Source organism: Macaca nemestrina, chromosome 3 (genome assembly GCF_043159975.1).
Source record: "Macaca nemestrina isolate mMacNem1 chromosome 3, mMacNem.hap1, whole genome shotgun sequence".
Classification (NCBI taxonomy): Eukaryota; Metazoa; Chordata; class Mammalia; order Primates; family Cercopithecidae; genus Macaca; species Macaca nemestrina.
This window is the reverse complement of record NC_092127.1, coordinates 135,871,870-135,890,495: the sequence shown is the minus strand read 5'-3', so window position 1 is coordinate 135,890,495 and position 18,626 is coordinate 135,871,870. Positions and strand designations below refer to the sequence as shown.

The window sequence follows — 18,626 nt, the reverse complement described above, 5'->3', positions numbered from 1 at the left end:
ATATACAAAGCAGGAGGGAGGGATGCAGCTGAAATTATAAAATCTAAATCAGTAGTGGTGAGATACACAATGCAGTGCTTTGTTCTACACTGGACTCAGCAACGACCGTAGGAGAGGAATAGGCAGATGGTTACCACTCTGCATATATATTTACTATAGCAGTTATTACACTGTAAAGCCCCTGGAAACAGAGACTTTGATTCCACAAATTATGCACACAGTAGGCACATGATGAATTTTTGTTTGAATGAATTGATTTAGTCATTGCCAATTCTGCCATGGTACTCTGTAGAGTACTGGCAACTGCCCACATTTCATATGGTATGCCAATGCTAAAAAGAAAAAAATGCTAAAAAAAAAAAAAAAAAATCCAGGCATATTCAGCTAAACTTAGCAGTCTTAAAATGGCAACTATGTCAGCTGAGACATACTTTTAATCTTGTGCCAGTACATCTGTCTTTGATGTTTGCTTCATTTTCCTTATGCCACTATACTCCCACTAGACCAGAAAGGGATAATTCTGAGTTCAATGGGCTCCACTATCATTTCAAAAGTCCTGAAAGTTCTTTAGACACCTAAAAATGAACCCACAACCCCCATCACAATATTCCTTCCGAGAGAAGTATACTGACAATAATCATTATTTATGCCTGCTTCCAAGTTGAATCTAAGAGGGCCAGAAGAGCTAAATCAGGGTCATTCAGAGAATCGTCTACAAAGTCTGGCACAGACCACGCATCCTTCCCGTGTCTTCCTCCCCTCGTAAACTTGAGGTGTAATGATCTTAGACATCTCCTAATCGACTGCCTTCATATTACACACGTGTAAACTCGTAGAGGATGTCTATGAGCCAAGCTTAAACTTAGGTAACGAAGGCTCTTTTCCCAACACGACGCCATCTCTTATGATCCAAAGCTTTATCTCTCGATTTGGCGGTCGAAAAAAACGACCAGGAATAAAACTACGTACAGCAGTCCAGAACGAGGCCCCACCTCCCGGATCTGGCGGACTGGCCTCCCGTCAACAAAGTGTCTGGACCGCGCTTCCGCACCTCACACTGCCCGGGGCCGGCTCCTCTCCAGCCTCCCGGTACTCCCCACACATCGTAGCACAGCGCGCCCGCGGGGCCCCAGACCCGGCCCTCGAAATCTCACTTTCGCCTTTCGGCCGCCCGCGCCCCACGGCTCAGGCGACGGCTGATGGCGTCACTGCACTTCCGCCTGCGGCTGCGTTCTAATCACAAGCCAGGAAGGAAGAAGGGAGGGCTGCAGGGCTGTGTGTGCGGGAAATAGAGAGGAAAGAGAAGAAATCCGGGAGCTCGCGGGCGCTCCGGCTGCAATCGCGCCCCCCTTATCTGTCCCCGCCGTTCCCCTTCGGAACGTGCCCCAGGCACACTTCCCCGGCTTTCTAGTCTCCTCTTCTCTGGTTCTCCCGATACCCGGTATCCCTCTTAAACGCCTCACCCCCTTCCCTTGCTCCCTCCCTCTCCCTCCCTCCCATCGTCAGGCTCCCCGCCCTTAGTATCGCGAGACGAGGTGAGAGCTGGCGGAGCGGCGGCGGCGGCGGCAGTAGAGGTGACCGAGGCGGTGGCGGCGGAGACGGCACCGATTGCTGTGTCGGCCCCAGTGCGGCCGAAGTCGCGGTAGAGCGTAGCCCCCACGCCCCTCCCCCGTCCGCGCCCTCCCTCTTTCCCTGGGGATGGAGAAGGCGACGGTTCCGGTGGCGGCGGCGACGGCTGCAGAAGGAGAAGGGAGCCCCCCGGCGGTGGCGGCTGTGGCGGGCCCCCCCGCGGCGGCGGAGGTCGGCGGCGGCGTTGGCGGCAGCAGCGGAGCTCGCTCGGCCTCGTCTCCTCGTGGGATGGTGCGAGTCTGCGACCTGCTCCTGAAGAAGAAGCCGCAGCAGCAGCAGCACCACAAGGCCAAGCGTAACCGGACTTGCCGACCCCCTAGCAGCAGCGAAAGCAGCAGCGACAGCGACAACAGCGGCGGCGGTGGAGGCGGCGGTGGAGGTGGAGGTGGCGGCGGCGGCACCAGCAGTAACAACAGCGAGGAAGAAGAGGACGACGACGACGAGGAAGAGGAGGTTTCTGAGGCAAGGGCCTGGTTTCCAAGGAAGGAGGGAGGAAGGGACTGTAAGGGATAGGGGCCGAAGGTGGGAGGGGACTTTCAGTGGGACAGATTCCGGTGGGTTGATCTCTTAGGGGCCAGGCTTTCGACTGCCCCCTTTCTTCCCTCGGCCTAAATCGTGAGGTGTGGGAATGTGGGGGAGGGTAGCTGACACGTGGGGGTGGGAGGACCACGGAGTTCACAGAGTTGGTGAACAGCCTGTTATCATGGCATAGCTCACATGGTTAAGGATGGAGGGAATTGGTTAGATTCCCAGTTTGCACGCCGGGGGGTGGGGGGGGGGTGATCTGCCTGGGGCCAGTAGGGCCACCTTAGTCTGGGACGGGATCGGGATCAAAGCGGGAGGAGTAAAATAATAGGTAGATGAGTCTCTTGGGGACCAACTAGGAGGTTGTTCAACTTCTCCCAGCTGTGAGATGGAGGGGAGCAGTTTGAGGGGGACGTAAGGTTGTAATGGACTCAGAGCTAAGTGTTTGTGTATGTGAGGGACACGTGAGAAGCTGTACTTTTCCATACTGTTCTGCAGGGTTTTTCGTAACTATCCTGGCTGCTGAAGTAACTTCACTTCCTCGATCTTCCAAGGATTTTCGATGAGCTGATGCTGTATTTGTATACATTTATCAGTAACTCTAAATAATTATAAATGACCATATACATTTGTAAGTGGATGAAAAATATATTTGATCCTTACACGTACATACATACATGTCTTCAAATGTCTCGTTAGTGAATTAGAATTAAGCTAGGACCTGTTGTCCCGTACTATGGGACAGCCAAAGAGTCGGCTTTGGAGCCAGGCCTGGTTGTGGTGAGTTGGAATAGGAAGGCCTCTCGGTTTGTCCTAGTGATCTGGTTTCATAATAACTTTGTAATTTTTCTTGGGTCCACAGACAGGCGGCGTTGCAGGACCTTATTCCTCATAGAAGCCCTTACAACCCAAAGGCTCAGTAAAACATACCATACTGACAACCAACTGAGTTAGCTTTACTAGTTATTAGCTCTTTTATCACTCTCTTGTCTCCTTCCTGAAATAGAATCTAGAAAAATCTTTATCTGGAGAGGGAAATCTTTATCAGCAGAGGGAAAACAGCTTTGAAGACTGATTTTAAACTTAGTTCTAAGAGGAGACCAACTGATTCGTCTAGAACTAACACTTACTATTTATTCTCTTCCACAAACATGGAACTTATTTTGATGCAAGTCTGGTTTTCTGAACATTGGATTTATTGAATCCTGGTCTCTGTTGAAATAGGGAAGTACCTTTTAAAGGATTTGACACATGTCTATTTGTAGAAGACCAGACTCTCTTTTATCTCAGACTGGATGAAGTTACGTAGGTAGAGATATTAAGTGTTCAAGTATGTATTACAAAAATATGCCCCTCCTTGTTTCTATTCCCTTTTAGCCTGTTGGATTCTGAGAATAGGTTTATATTGATAGACTTATATTGGCCTACTTGGATGTTTAGAATAGTGTGTTGCTCTGGCTGCATGTGAAACAAGGAAGAGAAAGATGTGATGGGATCCTTATCCCTAATAAAATTTGTTATGGTACTTAGAATCATTCAATTGTATGATTCTTCTCAAAGGTGAGAAACGTTTTACAGATAAGTCAACCCTTTGTTTTAAAAAGGAGGAAAACAAGGTTTAGAGGAAGGTGGTTGTGTTGGGTAGTAGCAAAAGTAGAAATCAAAGTTTTCTAATGGCTCAGACCTGTACACTTTTTAATGATAATTTGTTTCCTTTTATCACCCTTCTGACATCATTCAGAAAAATAGTTACTGAATGGCAAGGTAACACAATCATGCAGCTGTAGGCAGAATACCATTACTTAAAATTTTAAATTCTCCTGAAAATATTAAGCTCTGGTTTAGAGCCAGGTTATGATAGTTGAATGCACTACTCACTGGGATATTCTGCTGCAAACTTCACATACCTAGGTAGTTTTGTCCATTGGAATACAGCCTAATAAGCAGAACTTTTAGTAATTCCTTAAATCATGAAGAATGGCTGTAAGTTTGTAGGTATGTTTATTTTGTGGGTCAGGTTTGTTTTCCTTTTATAATATAGGAATGATTATGTTGACTTTGACCAACTATGGTAGTATTTCTATGTTTTTAACATACCTTATCCTGTCTTACATGGTATTAAACAATGGGTTTGTCATTTGTTATGAAGATGAGTCAGGAGAAATACGTGTAAGAAAGTGTACCCATTGGACGGGCGCGGTAGCTCACGCCTGTAATCTCAGCACTTTGGGAGACCGAGGCGGGTGGATCACCTGAGGTCAGGAGTTCGAGACCAGCCTGGCCAACATGATGAAACCCCATCTCTACTAAAAATACAAAAAAATTAACCAGGCGTGGTGGCAGGTGCCTGTAATCTCAGCTACTTGGGAGGCTGAGGTAGAAGAATTGCTTGAACCCGGGAGGTGGAGGTTGCAGTGAGCCGAGATTGCGCCATTGCACTCCAGCCTGGGCAACAAGAGTGAGACTCTGTCTCAAAAAAAAAAAAAAAAAAAAAAAAAGTGTACCCATTAAAAAAATTTATGCAGATGAGGGATGAGCAGACAAAAAGGTGTACAGGTTGTCTCTGCCCCATTTTCATCTTTTGACCAAAGTAAAGACAAATAAAACTGTAAGCTAAATGGAGTGAGTTGTGTAATGTTTTTCTTTTAATTACCATTTTACTGACATGTCAGCAGAAGCCTAACTTTCTGGAGCTAGGAAGTCTTGTGGCTAAAATCACAATGTTGTCTTTTCTCTAATTCATTCTGTTATAGGCTACACAATAAAAAAAAGTAGATAAAATGATCTTTAAAATTATCCTTCCAGTAAAAATCATCAAAAGATTAAGAAGGAATATGAAAGGTTATGGTTTTGTGGTATTTAACCTGAAAGGATAACTTTAATTTAACAAAAATATATAGGTTTGCTATAAAGAAATGCTATCTGAATAATCTCTGTATCCGCCCAAAAGGGAAAAATGGAAGGAAACAAGATTCAATTTAAATAAGAGCTTCATTTAAATGTTGAACAATAAGAATATAATTCCAAGACATTGGAGTGGGTTATTGAGAACAGGATTTTACTTAAAAGTGTTTCAGAATAGGTTAATCATGTCTTAGATAATTTGCATAACTTTGGGTATACCTGGAAACAAATAAGACCAAGAGCTTCCTGCCTCCCTCTCCCCCTCTATTTGACACAAAATCTTAGATGTAAAATTGAAAATGCATAATTTTCTTGGTTTTCAGTGAGTGACTGACCAATATGGAAAATACAAATGTATTTTCTAACATAAAAGCCATGATGCTCTTTCAAATTAGTGGACAGAATTAATTAAATTGCTTTTGACTATTACAAGAAAAAAACCTTATAATTTCAAGAGTTGATACTTTATTTCAGAAATAACATTACATTCTGTTAAATGCATTTTTGAATATGACTGAATGATCTTAGTATTTTTTTTTTTGGAGACGGAGTTTCACTCTTGTTGCCCAGGCTGGAGTGCAACGGTCTCATCTCGGCTCACTGCAACTTCCACCTCCCAGGTTCAAGCAATTCTCCTGCCTCAGCTTCCCGAGTAGCTGGAATTACAGGCATCTGCCACCACGCCTGGCTAATTTTTGTCTTTTTAGTAGAGACAGGGTTTTACTGTGTTGGCCGGGGTAGTCTTGAACTCCTGACCTCAGGTGATCCACTGGCCTCAGCCTCCCAGAGTGCTGAGATTACAGGTGTGAGCCACTCTGCACTGTGATCTTAGTATTTTCTAAAGCGGAATTCAAAGGAGGAAAACATTTTTGTTGAAGATGCTTAAAGTATAAATACAGTAGGAGTTGATCAGAATTTCATCTATTTTTGTAAGTAACCTGTGACTAAATCAAGAGATAAACCTGGTGAAGAAATTTTAGACAAAGGGAGCCAATAAATGAATTAGTACTGACTTAGTATTGAAAGGATTTGCAAGGCCAGGGAGGATCTGTTTACAGACAGAAAATGAGAGTTGAAAATGAGGGAAAAAGAAAAAATATTTCAGAATTAGGCTGTGTTCAGCTTCATTTGGAAATTTTTTTTTTTTTATTGGAAAAGTGCTATCTAAATTCCTCTTTTGTGATGCTTGGAATCCTAGATTAGCCCAGAGAAGCTTGCTTGTTTCATCTCTTAATTGATGTAGCAGTATTTGTAAACTAGATGTTAAGATCTTTGAAGCAGTAGTCTGTCTTAATTATAATTTATCTTGTCTTCTCTCCTGCTTAAGCACAGTACTAGAAAAAAACAAAACATTTTCAGTGAATAACTAGTACTTAGGGAGGATTCAGCATTCATTTAGGAAAAGAAGAGAAGGAATAGAACTTCTTCCCTTGGATCCAGGGCTTCTAAATAGCTGAAGTTTAGTTTTGGACATTTTCTAATTTCTTAATTCCTTTTCTTAGCGATGATGATCTTCTGTAAGTATTAAGGGGAAAGCCAGTTAAAGTAATACGAATTGATTGTTGAATGCCTGGTAAGTACCTTAAGCCTCCTAAAATTTTTAATGAGTAAATAAAAATGAATACTTATTCAGTACCTACTGTTTGTGAAAGCTAGGTAAAGGTTAAAGGTATGGGTTCTGGAGCTTGGATTTAAATCCTTGATCCACCATTTACTAGCTTTGTGACCTTGGTCAAGTTTTTAAATCTCTACTGCAATTTTCTCATGTAAACGGTATAAATGATAATGATAGTAGATTCTACTTAATAACATTGTTATGAGAGTTAAATGAGTTAATACAGTTTTCACGTATTCTCATTTTATTCTCGCTGTAACCCTATGAAGTAGGTGCTACTATATTTCTTTCATTATTCAATAAATGTTTGGAGTTCCTACTATGTGCTAGGTATTGTGCTATACTGGGTGAGCAATGTTGAACAAAACTGTTGTAAGACACCTCAATTTAAAAATGCACCAATGAATAAATATTATAAGTTTGGGGAGGTATGAGAGTGAGCTTAAGTGGTTAAATGTACATCTTGAATAACGTGTGAGTTTTAGAAGTATTCAAGTGTTGGCAGGGAATATTCATTTTACAGGTAAACATACTGGTGTAGAAGGATTTTAGGCAACCTCATCAGGATCACATAGCTAATAAATGTCAGAATGGAATTGAACCTGGGACTGTTAGATTCAAAGCCTTCTCATTCATTCATTTATTCTCTCATTCATACGCTCTATCATGCTGTATGGTGTTGAGTACCATATTTCAGATACTGGCAAATTCAGCTTGTATAAGGGAAGATGCTTTTCGGCAGTTGGACAGCCATTGAAGACAAGTTGGTCACCCCAAGTTTTCTTTCCATTTCTTCTGAAAAATTCACTAAAGAAAAAGAAAACAAGAAATACAGAAAAGCATAGAAAAATAATCCATATTCCCACCACCTAGAATTAAGTTAACAAGATGAAAACTTCATACTGAAAAACTACCCTTTCTAGAGGCAATGTACGACTTCTTCCTTGCCTTTCATAATATTTAGTTTTCAAGGTCATCTTTCCTTATTAATTTGAAAAAAAAAAATGTTTCTTTTAAATAGAGATTGTTAACTTGGGGTCTGGATAAGCTGTGAATCCTCTGATATTAAACAAAATATTTTGTCGAAGGTGCTTATAGGGCTTTATTTTTCTTCCTTTCTGCCCTAGCCCCATAGTATATGTGCAGAATTTTCATTAGATCCTCTAAGAGGTCTGGTACTCCCCTCCTCTCCCTTCTACCTTGTTACTTTTAAACATTCTAACTACAGATTTGGAAACTGCTTCTAACTAAGCAGATAATGTGATAACAAAGAAGGCCTATTTGTGAAGCAGTGGGTCCAAGATTGATCTCATCTTTCTGGTAAACCAGCCTATGCCTACTCTCTTTTATATCTTCATGTTTTGCCCTTTAATTAATGAAGCAGTTTACACTGTGTGCTGTGAACTGTCATACCTGAAAGCAAAAGCCTCGTCTTACTCATCTTTGTATCTCCTACTACATAGTACCATGTGTCTTATGTAAGTCTTTGCATCTCTGCTAGGTTCTCATGAAGTCTCATCTCTGTAGTAAGAATAACTCATAAACATTTCTTTATTAGCCACTTAGTGTGGGAAATCTTTGGGACTTCAAGTCTTGAGGTAACAGAACTTGGTTGCAGCTATTATTTACAGTAGACCCCTGTGGGATGTTTTAATTGAACCCTTATTTTTAGTTTAGTCATTTTTAACCTCACCAACTTAACTGGAATTAGTATTGTGAAAGTTTTCAGTGTTTAATAATCATCAAAGTAGCATATTTTGACTCCCAGAAATTCACTAGACTATAGCCTGCTTCTGCTGTTACCTGATTATGCCATCCAGTTGATTAGAAAAACAATTTTTAGGTCCTTGATGCAGTGCAGTTGTGTTTATGACAGTTTATCTGAATTTTTATAAGGATAATTTAGTGGGTTAAAAAATGTAGATTTAATGAGGACCTTCATAATTTTTCCATACTTGACCACCGATGAAAAGGAATTTTTACTTCACATTGGTATGTGAAGTAGTGCCTACTGGTACCACTATATTTTTGTTAGGACCAGTAGGAGGCACCAACATCCATGGTGTAACCTACACCAAACCTAACTTTTTTCAGCTTTCATCTTTTCAAAAAAAATAGTAAGTCATTAGGGAATTGAAGGTGGTGGGTAAATGCGAATACCCTTCTAGTCCGTTGAACTTTACCTGTTTGGTAGAGTTATGCCCATCTACTTCTTACCCAGAAGCAAAATACCCTTTCTGACTTAACAGTGCTTCACTTCTTAACATTTTTTTTGTCTTTAGAAATTATTATTATTCATTCATGACGGGATGTAGAGTTGTGGGACCATATAGGTATTATTTTTATAATGATTTATAATTTGGGGTTTCAGTTATTGAAAAGGGAAATATTAACTGTTATTTTCCCCAAGCATGCTGTGAAACTTCAAATAATATAGCTCTGATTATTGAAAGCGTAACTTAGAGTGCCTTCTGTCCTGTGAAACTCGTAAACATTACATGATGTTTTAAAGGGGTCACCTTTTTGTGTGTGTGTAGAGATGGCGTCTCACTTTGTTGCCCAGGCTGATCTTGAACTCCTGGCTTCAAGTGATCCTCCTGCCACAGGCTCCCAAAATGCTGTGGGATTATAGGCGTGAGCTACCGCATCCAGCCTGGGGTTAATTTTTAAGTTTACTTCTGAGTGAGACTAGAGATAAAAGAGCCGGGAGAAGAAAATGTAAAGATTTTACGTTTGAAACATCAGAGTGCTAAAAATACAAAAATTAGTGGGGCGTAGTGGCTCCCGCCAGTAAGTCTCAGGTACTTGGGAGGCTGAGGCAGGAGAATTGCTTTAACTCGGGAGGCAGAGGATACAGTGAGCAGAGATCGTGCCACTGCACTCCAGTCTGGGCAACAGAGTGAGACTGTCTCAAACAACAACAATAACAACAAAAACCATTAGAGTACTTGAGGAACTCCTATTGGAGCCATTATTAGTGTCTTTATAAACAACTCTTTTTTTTTTTTTTTTTTTTGAGACAAGGTCGTCCACGCTCGATTGCAGTGGCGTGACCTCGACTCACTGCAACCTCCGCGTCCCGGAGTCAAGCAATTCCCACCTCAGCTTGCCGAGTATCTGGAGTTGCAGCGTGAGCCACTGCGCCTGGCTCATTGTTTTGTATTTTTTTTAGAGTCAGGGTTTCACCATATTTGCCGGGCTAGTCGCAAACTCCCGGCTCCAAGTGATCCACGCGCCTCGGTCCCCAGAGTGCTGGAATTAGCAGGTGTGAGCTACTGTACGCAGCCTTAATAAACAATTTTGATATATAGTGAAATCTCTCAAAACTTGCAAATCAGAGTGAATTATGCCGATAAGAATGGGCAGCAAGATTGTTAAGAATAAATTGAAAAATATTAAATAGGTTTTTGTGAGTCAAGGGTAAAAAAATGTGTTTTGAGTAAATGATCTGAAATACAGCATGCTTTTTTCGTAAAAGCTTAGTATAATGTAGGGTGAATTTAAGGCATTGGCGATAACCGGAATCATAATTCACATTTTAAATAATGCTATGCTACATCTGCACAAAATAGATTATGTATATTTTTGGCTGCTGTACCATGAAAATGATGACTAAAACGAGAAGGTCTAGAGAGGGATAGGTTAAAAATGATGGTAGGGCTGGAAATGGAATCCATGATTGAGGAGGACTGTAGATTTTACTTAAATATATTTTCTTTATTTTTTATTTATTTTATGTTATGTTACGTTATTTTTTTTGAGACAAAGTCTCGCTGTGTCTCCCAGGCTGGAGTGCCGTGGTGCAATCTCGGCGCACTGCAACCTCCGCATTCCAGATTCAAGTGATTCTTCTGCCTCAGCCTCCCGAGTAGCTGAGGCTACAGGCGCGGGTGCCACCACGCCCGGCTAATTTTTGTATTTTTAGTAGAGACGAAGTTTCACCATGTTAGTCAGGCTGGTCTCCAACTCCTGACCTTGTGATCCGCCCGGCTCGGCCTCCCAGAGTACTGGGATTACAGGCGTGAGCCACAGCGCCTGGCCGATTTTATTTAAGTATATTCTTATTGCTTATTACTTCATACTCAAACTCCTTATAACATAGAGAATATCGTAATGTGTACCAGATAGTGCTATTTCAGTTTAGAAAATAAATTCATTTTTTGTTTCTTGAGATTATTTGAAAGTACATTCTAGAAATGGCACACTTAGGAAACTACTTTATGGCTGTGCATCTCTTGCAGGGAATTTTGCCTCCCCATTTCCTCTTCCCAAAAATACTATTAGCTTGCCTAATTTAACCTTTCACTTTTTTTATCCCCATCTTCCCCCACGAAAGAAAGGAATAGAAAAGAAAAATACAAAAGTGAAGAAATAAGAACCTGTTCTAAACTTATTTCGTGGTCTGGTTTCTTTATGGATCATCTCTTAATTAGCTTAAAAACATTTGATTGAAACCTATTTTGGAAGTGGAAAGGTTGGTTCCATTAGTTTTGAATTTGGAATAAATATATGTTACCATAGAGATCTATTTTCCTTTCCCTCTTTCCTGTCAACCTAAATCTGAAGATTGACAAGAAAAGGAAGCCCACCTGTTTGTGTTACAGTTGGTGTTACAAATGCCTTTAACCCCATTGTTGTCTCTTTCTTTCTCTATGTCATGTTTATCTTTTTATGGCATTAATAATGAAAATGGTCTTGTTGCAAAGCCTCTAGTATAGCACATACTAGAATTAACTCCTACAGGAGTTAATTCTTTTACCTGACAAACATTTATTGAGTATCTCCTATGTGTGGCTGTTTTCATTGTCTAATCTCAACTATTTCCTTCCCAATGAATGTGAAAAAAAAATATATTTAAAATTATAGCTGTATATGTTAAACATGAATAAGTTAAATTACTTCGTACATATTGTAGTTAGTAAAACTTACATACATGGAAACTTAGCACAATGTTAGAATTCAGTTTTCCATATGATTATTAGCTATTATCTAATCTTATTAGCTATGATTATTAGATAATAGTGATAATTATCACTAGTATACTCTTTGAACTAAATTTATTTAAGAAGCATTATTAACACCTAGCAAAATTACCTAGGGATTATAAGGGTTTTGACGAAATGGAGACATTATTTCTAGATTCATAAAATTTAAATTTTGTAGAGATAAAACTAGTTATAATGTAAAACTGAAGATGATTTTAGCCCTGTATAAGTCCTGTACTTTTTTTTGCGCATCTATATTCATTTTTGGTGTAACTGTGTGCCTTTTGATCATAGGGATCATTTTGTTTTGGTTTTTGAATGCTTGTAGGGTAGAGTTTATGTCTTTTATGAGTGTCTTCTACGATACTCAGTGATTTTTGATATTTTGTTTGTTTTTAAGATGAGGTCTGTATGTATGATTTTTCTAGAGTGTCCTTGACAACTAGATTATACTAAAGAGTCATCCATTCTAAGTTTACCTTGAAGGTTTTATAGTAAGAAAGGAGAGTATCTATATTAATATACTTGTGATTGATGCAGGTGGAGATAGGTTAAGATATGAGAGATTGAATTACAAGACAGTGTGTGATGAAAATTCTTAAGATTTTAAATATAGTGTTACATGTAATTAAATGTAAGTCATTAATTTATTCCTATTTGTAGAAACACGTATTTGCAGAAAACTTGACAAACTCAAAAAGATTTAAAGAATAGAAAAATCACCTATTATTCTCTCTTCAGAATTAATCATTACCTGAAATATGTCTTTTCATTCTTTTTCCTTGATAGGTAGTAATCACATTATCACAAGAGCAGAGGTACCACTTAGAAATTTTGCTTGCTGAAATTTTTATTGATGAGCTTTCTTCAAATATATCAATTGAAGAGATGAGTCTTCAGATTATGATTTTTATATATTTAAAAATATAACTAATGAGGGAATTTATACTTACAAAAATGTCTTCTAATACATAGGGCTTTTTATTCCATTCTTAGAGTAAATGCTGCTAACAGTTGGTGTATATCAAATTTTTGTTTCTTGATGAGACTGAGTGCGTGTGTGTGTGTGAGAGTACGTTAATATTTGTTACATTATTATTTATGAATGTTCCATAATACATATGTTCATAATTTGATCTTTTATTTTGGTAGACATTTAGATTGTTTTCACTACATTGCTATTAATGAAGTGAACATCCTTGTACAGTTATTTTTGAGTATTAAACTATTTCTTTGGGATGGATTCCTGGAAATGGAATTGTTGGGCTAGAGTATGCACATGTTAAATTTGATAAATACTCTCAAGTTTTACTTACATCAGCAGTGTATGAGAATGTTCCTAGATGTGGTTAATTTACTTAGTTTTAAAAATCTGTTAAACAAAAAATGGTGTTTTGTTTTCATTTTTCTGATTACTGTCAACATCGAGTATAAGTTTTTTAATCTTTGATCCTCATTTGGATGTCTTTTGAAAATTTCCTGGTTTGTCCCTTACCTATTTTTCTGTTAGGATTGTCTTGTCTTTTTCTTAGTGATTTGTTGGTGGTAATTATAAGTATTAATTTTTCATAGTGTTATGTGTTACAGTATTCTCCCTTGACATTGTTTTCACAACATAGAAAAATTTATTGTTTAGTAAAATGTATTATTCTTTTATGACTTCTGGAGAACTTCTTCACTCCGGTATTTTAAAACTCTTAGAAATTCTTTTTTGTACTTTGTTTTTCAAAGATACATGGATCTCTTTTTGGATATAGTATTTAATTCTTGTGTCTGTTTCTTATTTACTCCTTTCTATAGCAGTTGACTGATTCTTGCTTCTTAAAACGTAATCCTCTCTTTGCTCATGTAATACCACCTTCTCCTGTTTCTACCTCACTGTTTTTTGTTGGTCATCTTGCTTCCTTCTACCCCGCATAGCAAACATACTTTATTTACTTCATTGGACCCTTTTCTGTTTTGTATCTGGTCTCATTTAGATGATTTTAACTATTGTGTCATTATATATCTATATACCAGTGACTCTCAGTTTACAGCTGCAACCTAACCCTTTGTTTTTTGAGAATTGGGCTCACCCTTCTGGCCGTCTACCGTTTGTACAAACCTTTCTTCCAACACCTGATCATTTCTTTCCTCAAGAGAATCAATTCAAAGTCCCATCTAGTTACTACATATAGCTCCAAGTGAAAGAAATCTACAAAATGCTTTTCCTCTTAATTCAGATAATTCTAGTGATCTATAAAACAATAAACTATCTTTCCCTCTTTTCACCCAAACCATTGTGTAGTAGTGAGTAGGAATAGGATAATCATAATGAAAACTCTTCTAGAGAAGGGAAGAATAGGAAGTACACAGCAGTCATTGGTACATATTAATAATGAAATCCTTCTGGGGAGGAGTTGTGACAACTTCGCCTTGGCTACTGAGTAAGTTTCTTGGTTGTACTGGTTTTCCTCTATGAGAGGAATGCTCTTTTCACTGTTGTCTATTTCCTTTGCTTAGTTCTTTAGATGATTCTTTCTTGTTTGTTATCTTCCTTAGCCACATTTGAAGTAGTAGGCATTGGAGGGTGTGACATCCCTAGGAAGTGCACAACTTTTGTAGCCCCCTACCAGTTGGTATAGATGCGGGGCCTGTAGGGTTACTTAAAGTTCAAGTGTAAGATTTTTAGGCCAGTAATGTAGCTTGTTGGTAAAACTCTTTCAAAAACATAATAGATTTCTGTTTTGTTTTTCTTAGATCAGGACCATGTAACATTAACTATAGAAAAATATCTCTTAGTCATAAGTTTTGGAAACCTGCTGATTCTCTTATTTACTGGTCTCTGTGCTAGGCTAGCTCCTCTCTCCCTTAGGTTTCCTGGCTACCTCTAGAGGATCTGAAATAAGAGTCTTCGATGATGTATCAATAAGGGTTTAACCAGAGAAGCAGAGCAAGTAGATTTATATATGATTGTTATGTATTAAGAGATTTATTACAAGGAATTGGCTTACATGATTGTGAGGGCTGGCTAAGCAAGTCTGAAATCTGTACGGCAGGCAGTTAGTGGGAGAAGATTGTGGGCAAGGTGGAATCCATGGGCTTAGGCTGAAGCTGTTTTCCATAGGCAGTCAGGAAGGGAAGATACAGCGAAGAGAGAACAATTGTAGATTCAGCTGCTATTTGGAGTCTCATATGCTTGGAAGAACCTGATCTCTTTTAAGAGCTCACCTGACTAGGTCAGACTCACTGAGGATGATCACCCTAGCTTAAAGTCAGTTGATTAGGAACTTCAATTACATCTGCAAAATCTCCTCACAGAAGTACCTAGATTAGCATTTGACTGAATCATTGAGAGAAGGTATTTGTGCTACAAAATGTCTGCTGTCCTCTCTTCTTGCTAAGAAACCGTCACAGGTGGAAAAGCAACACTCTCAACTTGATCTTTGCTACTACCTGACTGAGAACCCTTGAACTCACAAAGTTACTTCCTGGTATTTAGAGCACAGAAGCAGCTGCCTTTTCCACCCTGAGAGGCCCCAAATTACTGGACTCTTGTAGGTCGGAGTTTGCCAGTGAGAAAGCTTCTTTTTAGTAGCACTGTTTTCGTGTCTGTCTGTGCTTGCAAACTGCTTCATAGGTGAATTGATCTTTCTCGTTGATCTTTAAATAGCCAACACACACCGTATTTCGAGTTTTTCTTTTTTTTTTTTTTTTGAGACGGAGTCTCACTCTGTCGCCCAGGCTGGAGTGCAGTGGCCGGATCTCAGCTCACTGCAAGCTCCGCCTCCCGGGTTCACGCCATTCTCCTGCCTCAGCCTCCCGAGTAACTGGGACTACAGGCGCCCGCCACCTCGCCCGGCTAGTTTTTTGTACTTTTTAGTAGAGACGGGGTTTCACCGTGTTAGCCAGGATGGTCTCGATCTCCCGACCTCGTGATCCGCCCGTCTCGGCCTCCCAAAGTGCTGGGATCTGCTTTTCTTAGAACTACAGACTTAGTAGGCATATGATGTGCTCTTCCAATTATTGCAGGCAAGAGTTTTACTAAATGTTCTGCAACTGTATAGCACAGGTCATTAGATCTCCAGCCTGAGATGTTTCCTTGCTACCTGTTCTCTAAGCCTTTCCAGAGATTTTAGGAGTTTGTTAGAGCAGCATGTCACTTCCAATTAACTGTATTAGTTAAGGTATAGGATGGATCATTTGAACAAAGAGATTCCAAGACATATCAGGCAAGATAGAAATTTGTTATTCTTTTATGTGCTACTCCAGAGGTAGACCTTCAGGTTATTCACACATCTAAGTACCTACTGTCTTGCACTTGATACACCATCCCTTAATCAGTGCTGTCAAATACTGTAGCCGCTAGCCACAAGTTGCCGCTGAGCTCTTGAAATGTGGCTAGTGCATCTAAGGATTTGAGTTGAATTTTTTTAAATTTTTAATTTAAATATTACGTATAGCTAGTGGCTACCATATTGGAGAGTGCATATGTATAATATTTCCATCATCACAGGAAGTTTTATTGGACAGCTCTGATTTGGAGTGTTCATCTACAAGATCTACTGTGGTTCACTAGCATCATTTCCATGTTTCAGCCTGTTGTGGGCTGAATTGTGTGTCCCCAACATTAATATTAATATTTTGAAGCCCTTAACCGCAAGTACCTCAGAATGTGATTATATTTGGAGATAAGTCCTTTAAAAATGTAATTAAGGTTAAATCAGGTCATATGAGTGGGCCTTAATCCATCTGACTAATGTCCTTTTAAAAAGAGGAAATTTGAACACAGGACACCGGAGATACATGCCCACAGAGAAAAGGCCATGTGAGGATACAGCAAGAAGGTGGTCATCTGCAAGCCAAGGAGAGAGGCCTCAGGAGAAACAAATCTGCAGACACCCAGATCTTGGACTTACTGTCTCCAGAACTGTGAGAAAATAAATGTCTGTTGTTTAAACTACCCAGTCTATGATATTTTGTTATGGTAGCCCTAGTAAACTAATACTAGAGAAATAAGAAACAGAAAGGTCAACATAGGTAACTTCCTTTTGAGGAATTGACCAACGGGTTGCCAACATCATTTTCCATTATATCCCATTGACCAGAAATTTCTTACACAGCCATATCTAAGGCTTAGCTCTTGCTGAGTGGCCATATACCCATGTAAAACTTGTGGAGAAGTAGTCTTTTGCTAAAAGAAGGGGACTGTGGATATTGGGGAATAATTAATGTTTTCTACTGATACAATTCTACGATTATATTGTCCTTATGACTACCAAAACAAGAATGAAAGTCATTCCTGGTTCCTGAAATAATCTTGTGGGCCAAGCTTGGGTCATGTGTCTATTCTTGAACCAGCCACTATCACTAAGGAAAAAGATGCTTTGTTTAGGACTAGGTCATGTTTCTCTACCCTGTGTAGGAGGTAGACTAGGAGAGGTCCATTCTACTTCCAAAATATGTCTTGAGTTTTTCTCCTTCTCTCCTTCTCCACTACCATCGCCTTAACCCTGGCTATTTTCTTACTTGAACTTCATAGTAGCCTCCTAATTTGATCTCCTAGCTTTTTCTCTTGAATCCCCATACTTCATTCATTCTTCATATAGCATTAGGCTAATATTTCTGAAATGTCATTTGTTATTTGACTTCTCATTGCTTTTAGAATAAAATCCAAACTCCTAACTTAACCCGCAGAACTTTGTATGGCTGCTCCTTGTTCCAGCCCTTCCAGTTCCTTGACTGTCATCTATTCACACTGACCCTCCTGGGTTTGAAACATGCAGACTTTCTAGCTAGGGTCTTTTTACTTTCTTCCTAGTGTATTGTTCCCCTGGTTCTTTGTTTTTTCTCATCCTTTAGTTTTCAGCTTAGATATCCTTCTTTGTCTGGTATTGTTGGAGGGAACTTTCTCCCCTTACACCACTTCTTTTACCTCCCTTTTAGTTTTTTGCCTTAATTGAGTAAGTTGCACTGTAGTGAAACATAGGAAAGAGTCCTATTGGTTTTTCACCAAGCTTTATTAGTATTAAATATTTAGTAAACTCTTACATCTGTTTCTTACTACTTGGAAAGAAGTTTGTGGGTGGAAGTGAGGTGGGAGAATTTCAGTGAATTTCACAGTTGAACCTTGCGAAATTGTTGTTTTTATAAGCCAAAAGTCATTGAATATCTGGTTTCATATGATTCAGCCTAGGATGTTAGCATGGTTTGGTATCTTAGAAGGCAGTTCTCACTCATTGAGCTTCTTTCTTAAGAGTTTTGGATATTGTTCATTTAACATGTCAGACATGCTTTAGAATCATCTTTTATACATGACCATAAAATATTATCAGATTATACATTGAAATTTATGTTAATTTGGGAGAGAAATACATGTATAATACTGAATATTTCCATTTGTAAACATGGCATACTTGTGTATTTTGAGCCCCTTCATCTGTCTTTAATAAAATTTTAGTTTTTGTGTAGATTTTGCACTTTTCTTGTGGAATTTATTTCAGATTATTTTATAGTTCTTACTGCTATCATGAATGGTATATTTTATTCCACTATACTTTCTTAATTAGTTATTGTTGGAGTATAGGAAGCTATTGATTGGCATATTTTAATCTTGTGTATGGCCACTAAGCTGAATTCTTGTATTCAGTGTATTCTGTTGAAGTTTCTGACTCAAATGTCCTATTGATTCTAGTAAATTATTTTTTTCTCTCATTTCCAGTATTTGTCCCTTGTGTTTGTTTTTGTTCTCTTACTGCGTGAGTATTGAACCACCACCAAAACGTTGAATGTCAGTGGTAATAGAGGTTATACTTGTCTTTCTCTTATTTTAATGGGAGCGCTGTTCTTTTACTAGTAAGTATAATGCAGGTATCTTTTTTCAATTTAGGGTACATCTCTTTTTCTTAAGTTACTTAAGTTTTATTAGAAATAATGTACTACATTTTATCAAATGCATTTTTGGTATCTTTTGAAATGGTCAGTTCTTT

The 18,626-nt window shown here is 39.0% G+C and overlaps 1 protein-coding gene and 1 long non-coding RNA gene across 9 annotated transcripts in view; one reads left to right on the top strand and one right to left on the bottom strand.

Annotated features, from left to right (window-relative positions):
• The window catches only part of LOC105477312 (uncharacterized), a 46,265-nt gene extending 45,005 nt beyond the window's left edge, over positions 1-1,260 (bottom strand). For 3 of the 5 annotated variants that reach the window (XR_011621225.1, XR_011621226.1, XR_011621227.1), the window contains exon 1: positions 970-1,260. This is a non-coding gene — a long non-coding RNA (uncharacterized lncRNA). The remainder of the gene's footprint in view (positions 1-969) is intronic. The other 2 variants (XR_011621224.1, XR_011621223.1) reach the window with 1 other exon arrangement.
• A 181-nt stretch (positions 1,261-1,441) lies between these two features.
• The window catches only part of LOC105477311 (ankyrin repeat domain 17), a 182,959-nt gene continuing 165,774 nt past the window's right edge, over positions 1,442-18,626 (top strand). For all 4 annotated transcript variants that reach the window (XM_071093500.1, XM_071093499.1, XM_071093496.1 and 1 more), the window contains exon 1: positions 1,442-2,091. In XM_071093500.1, the coding sequence (XP_070949601.1) occupies positions 1,699-2,091 (393 nt within the window). In that variant the 5' untranslated portion in view covers positions 1,442-1,698. The remainder of the gene's footprint in view (positions 2,092-18,626) is intronic.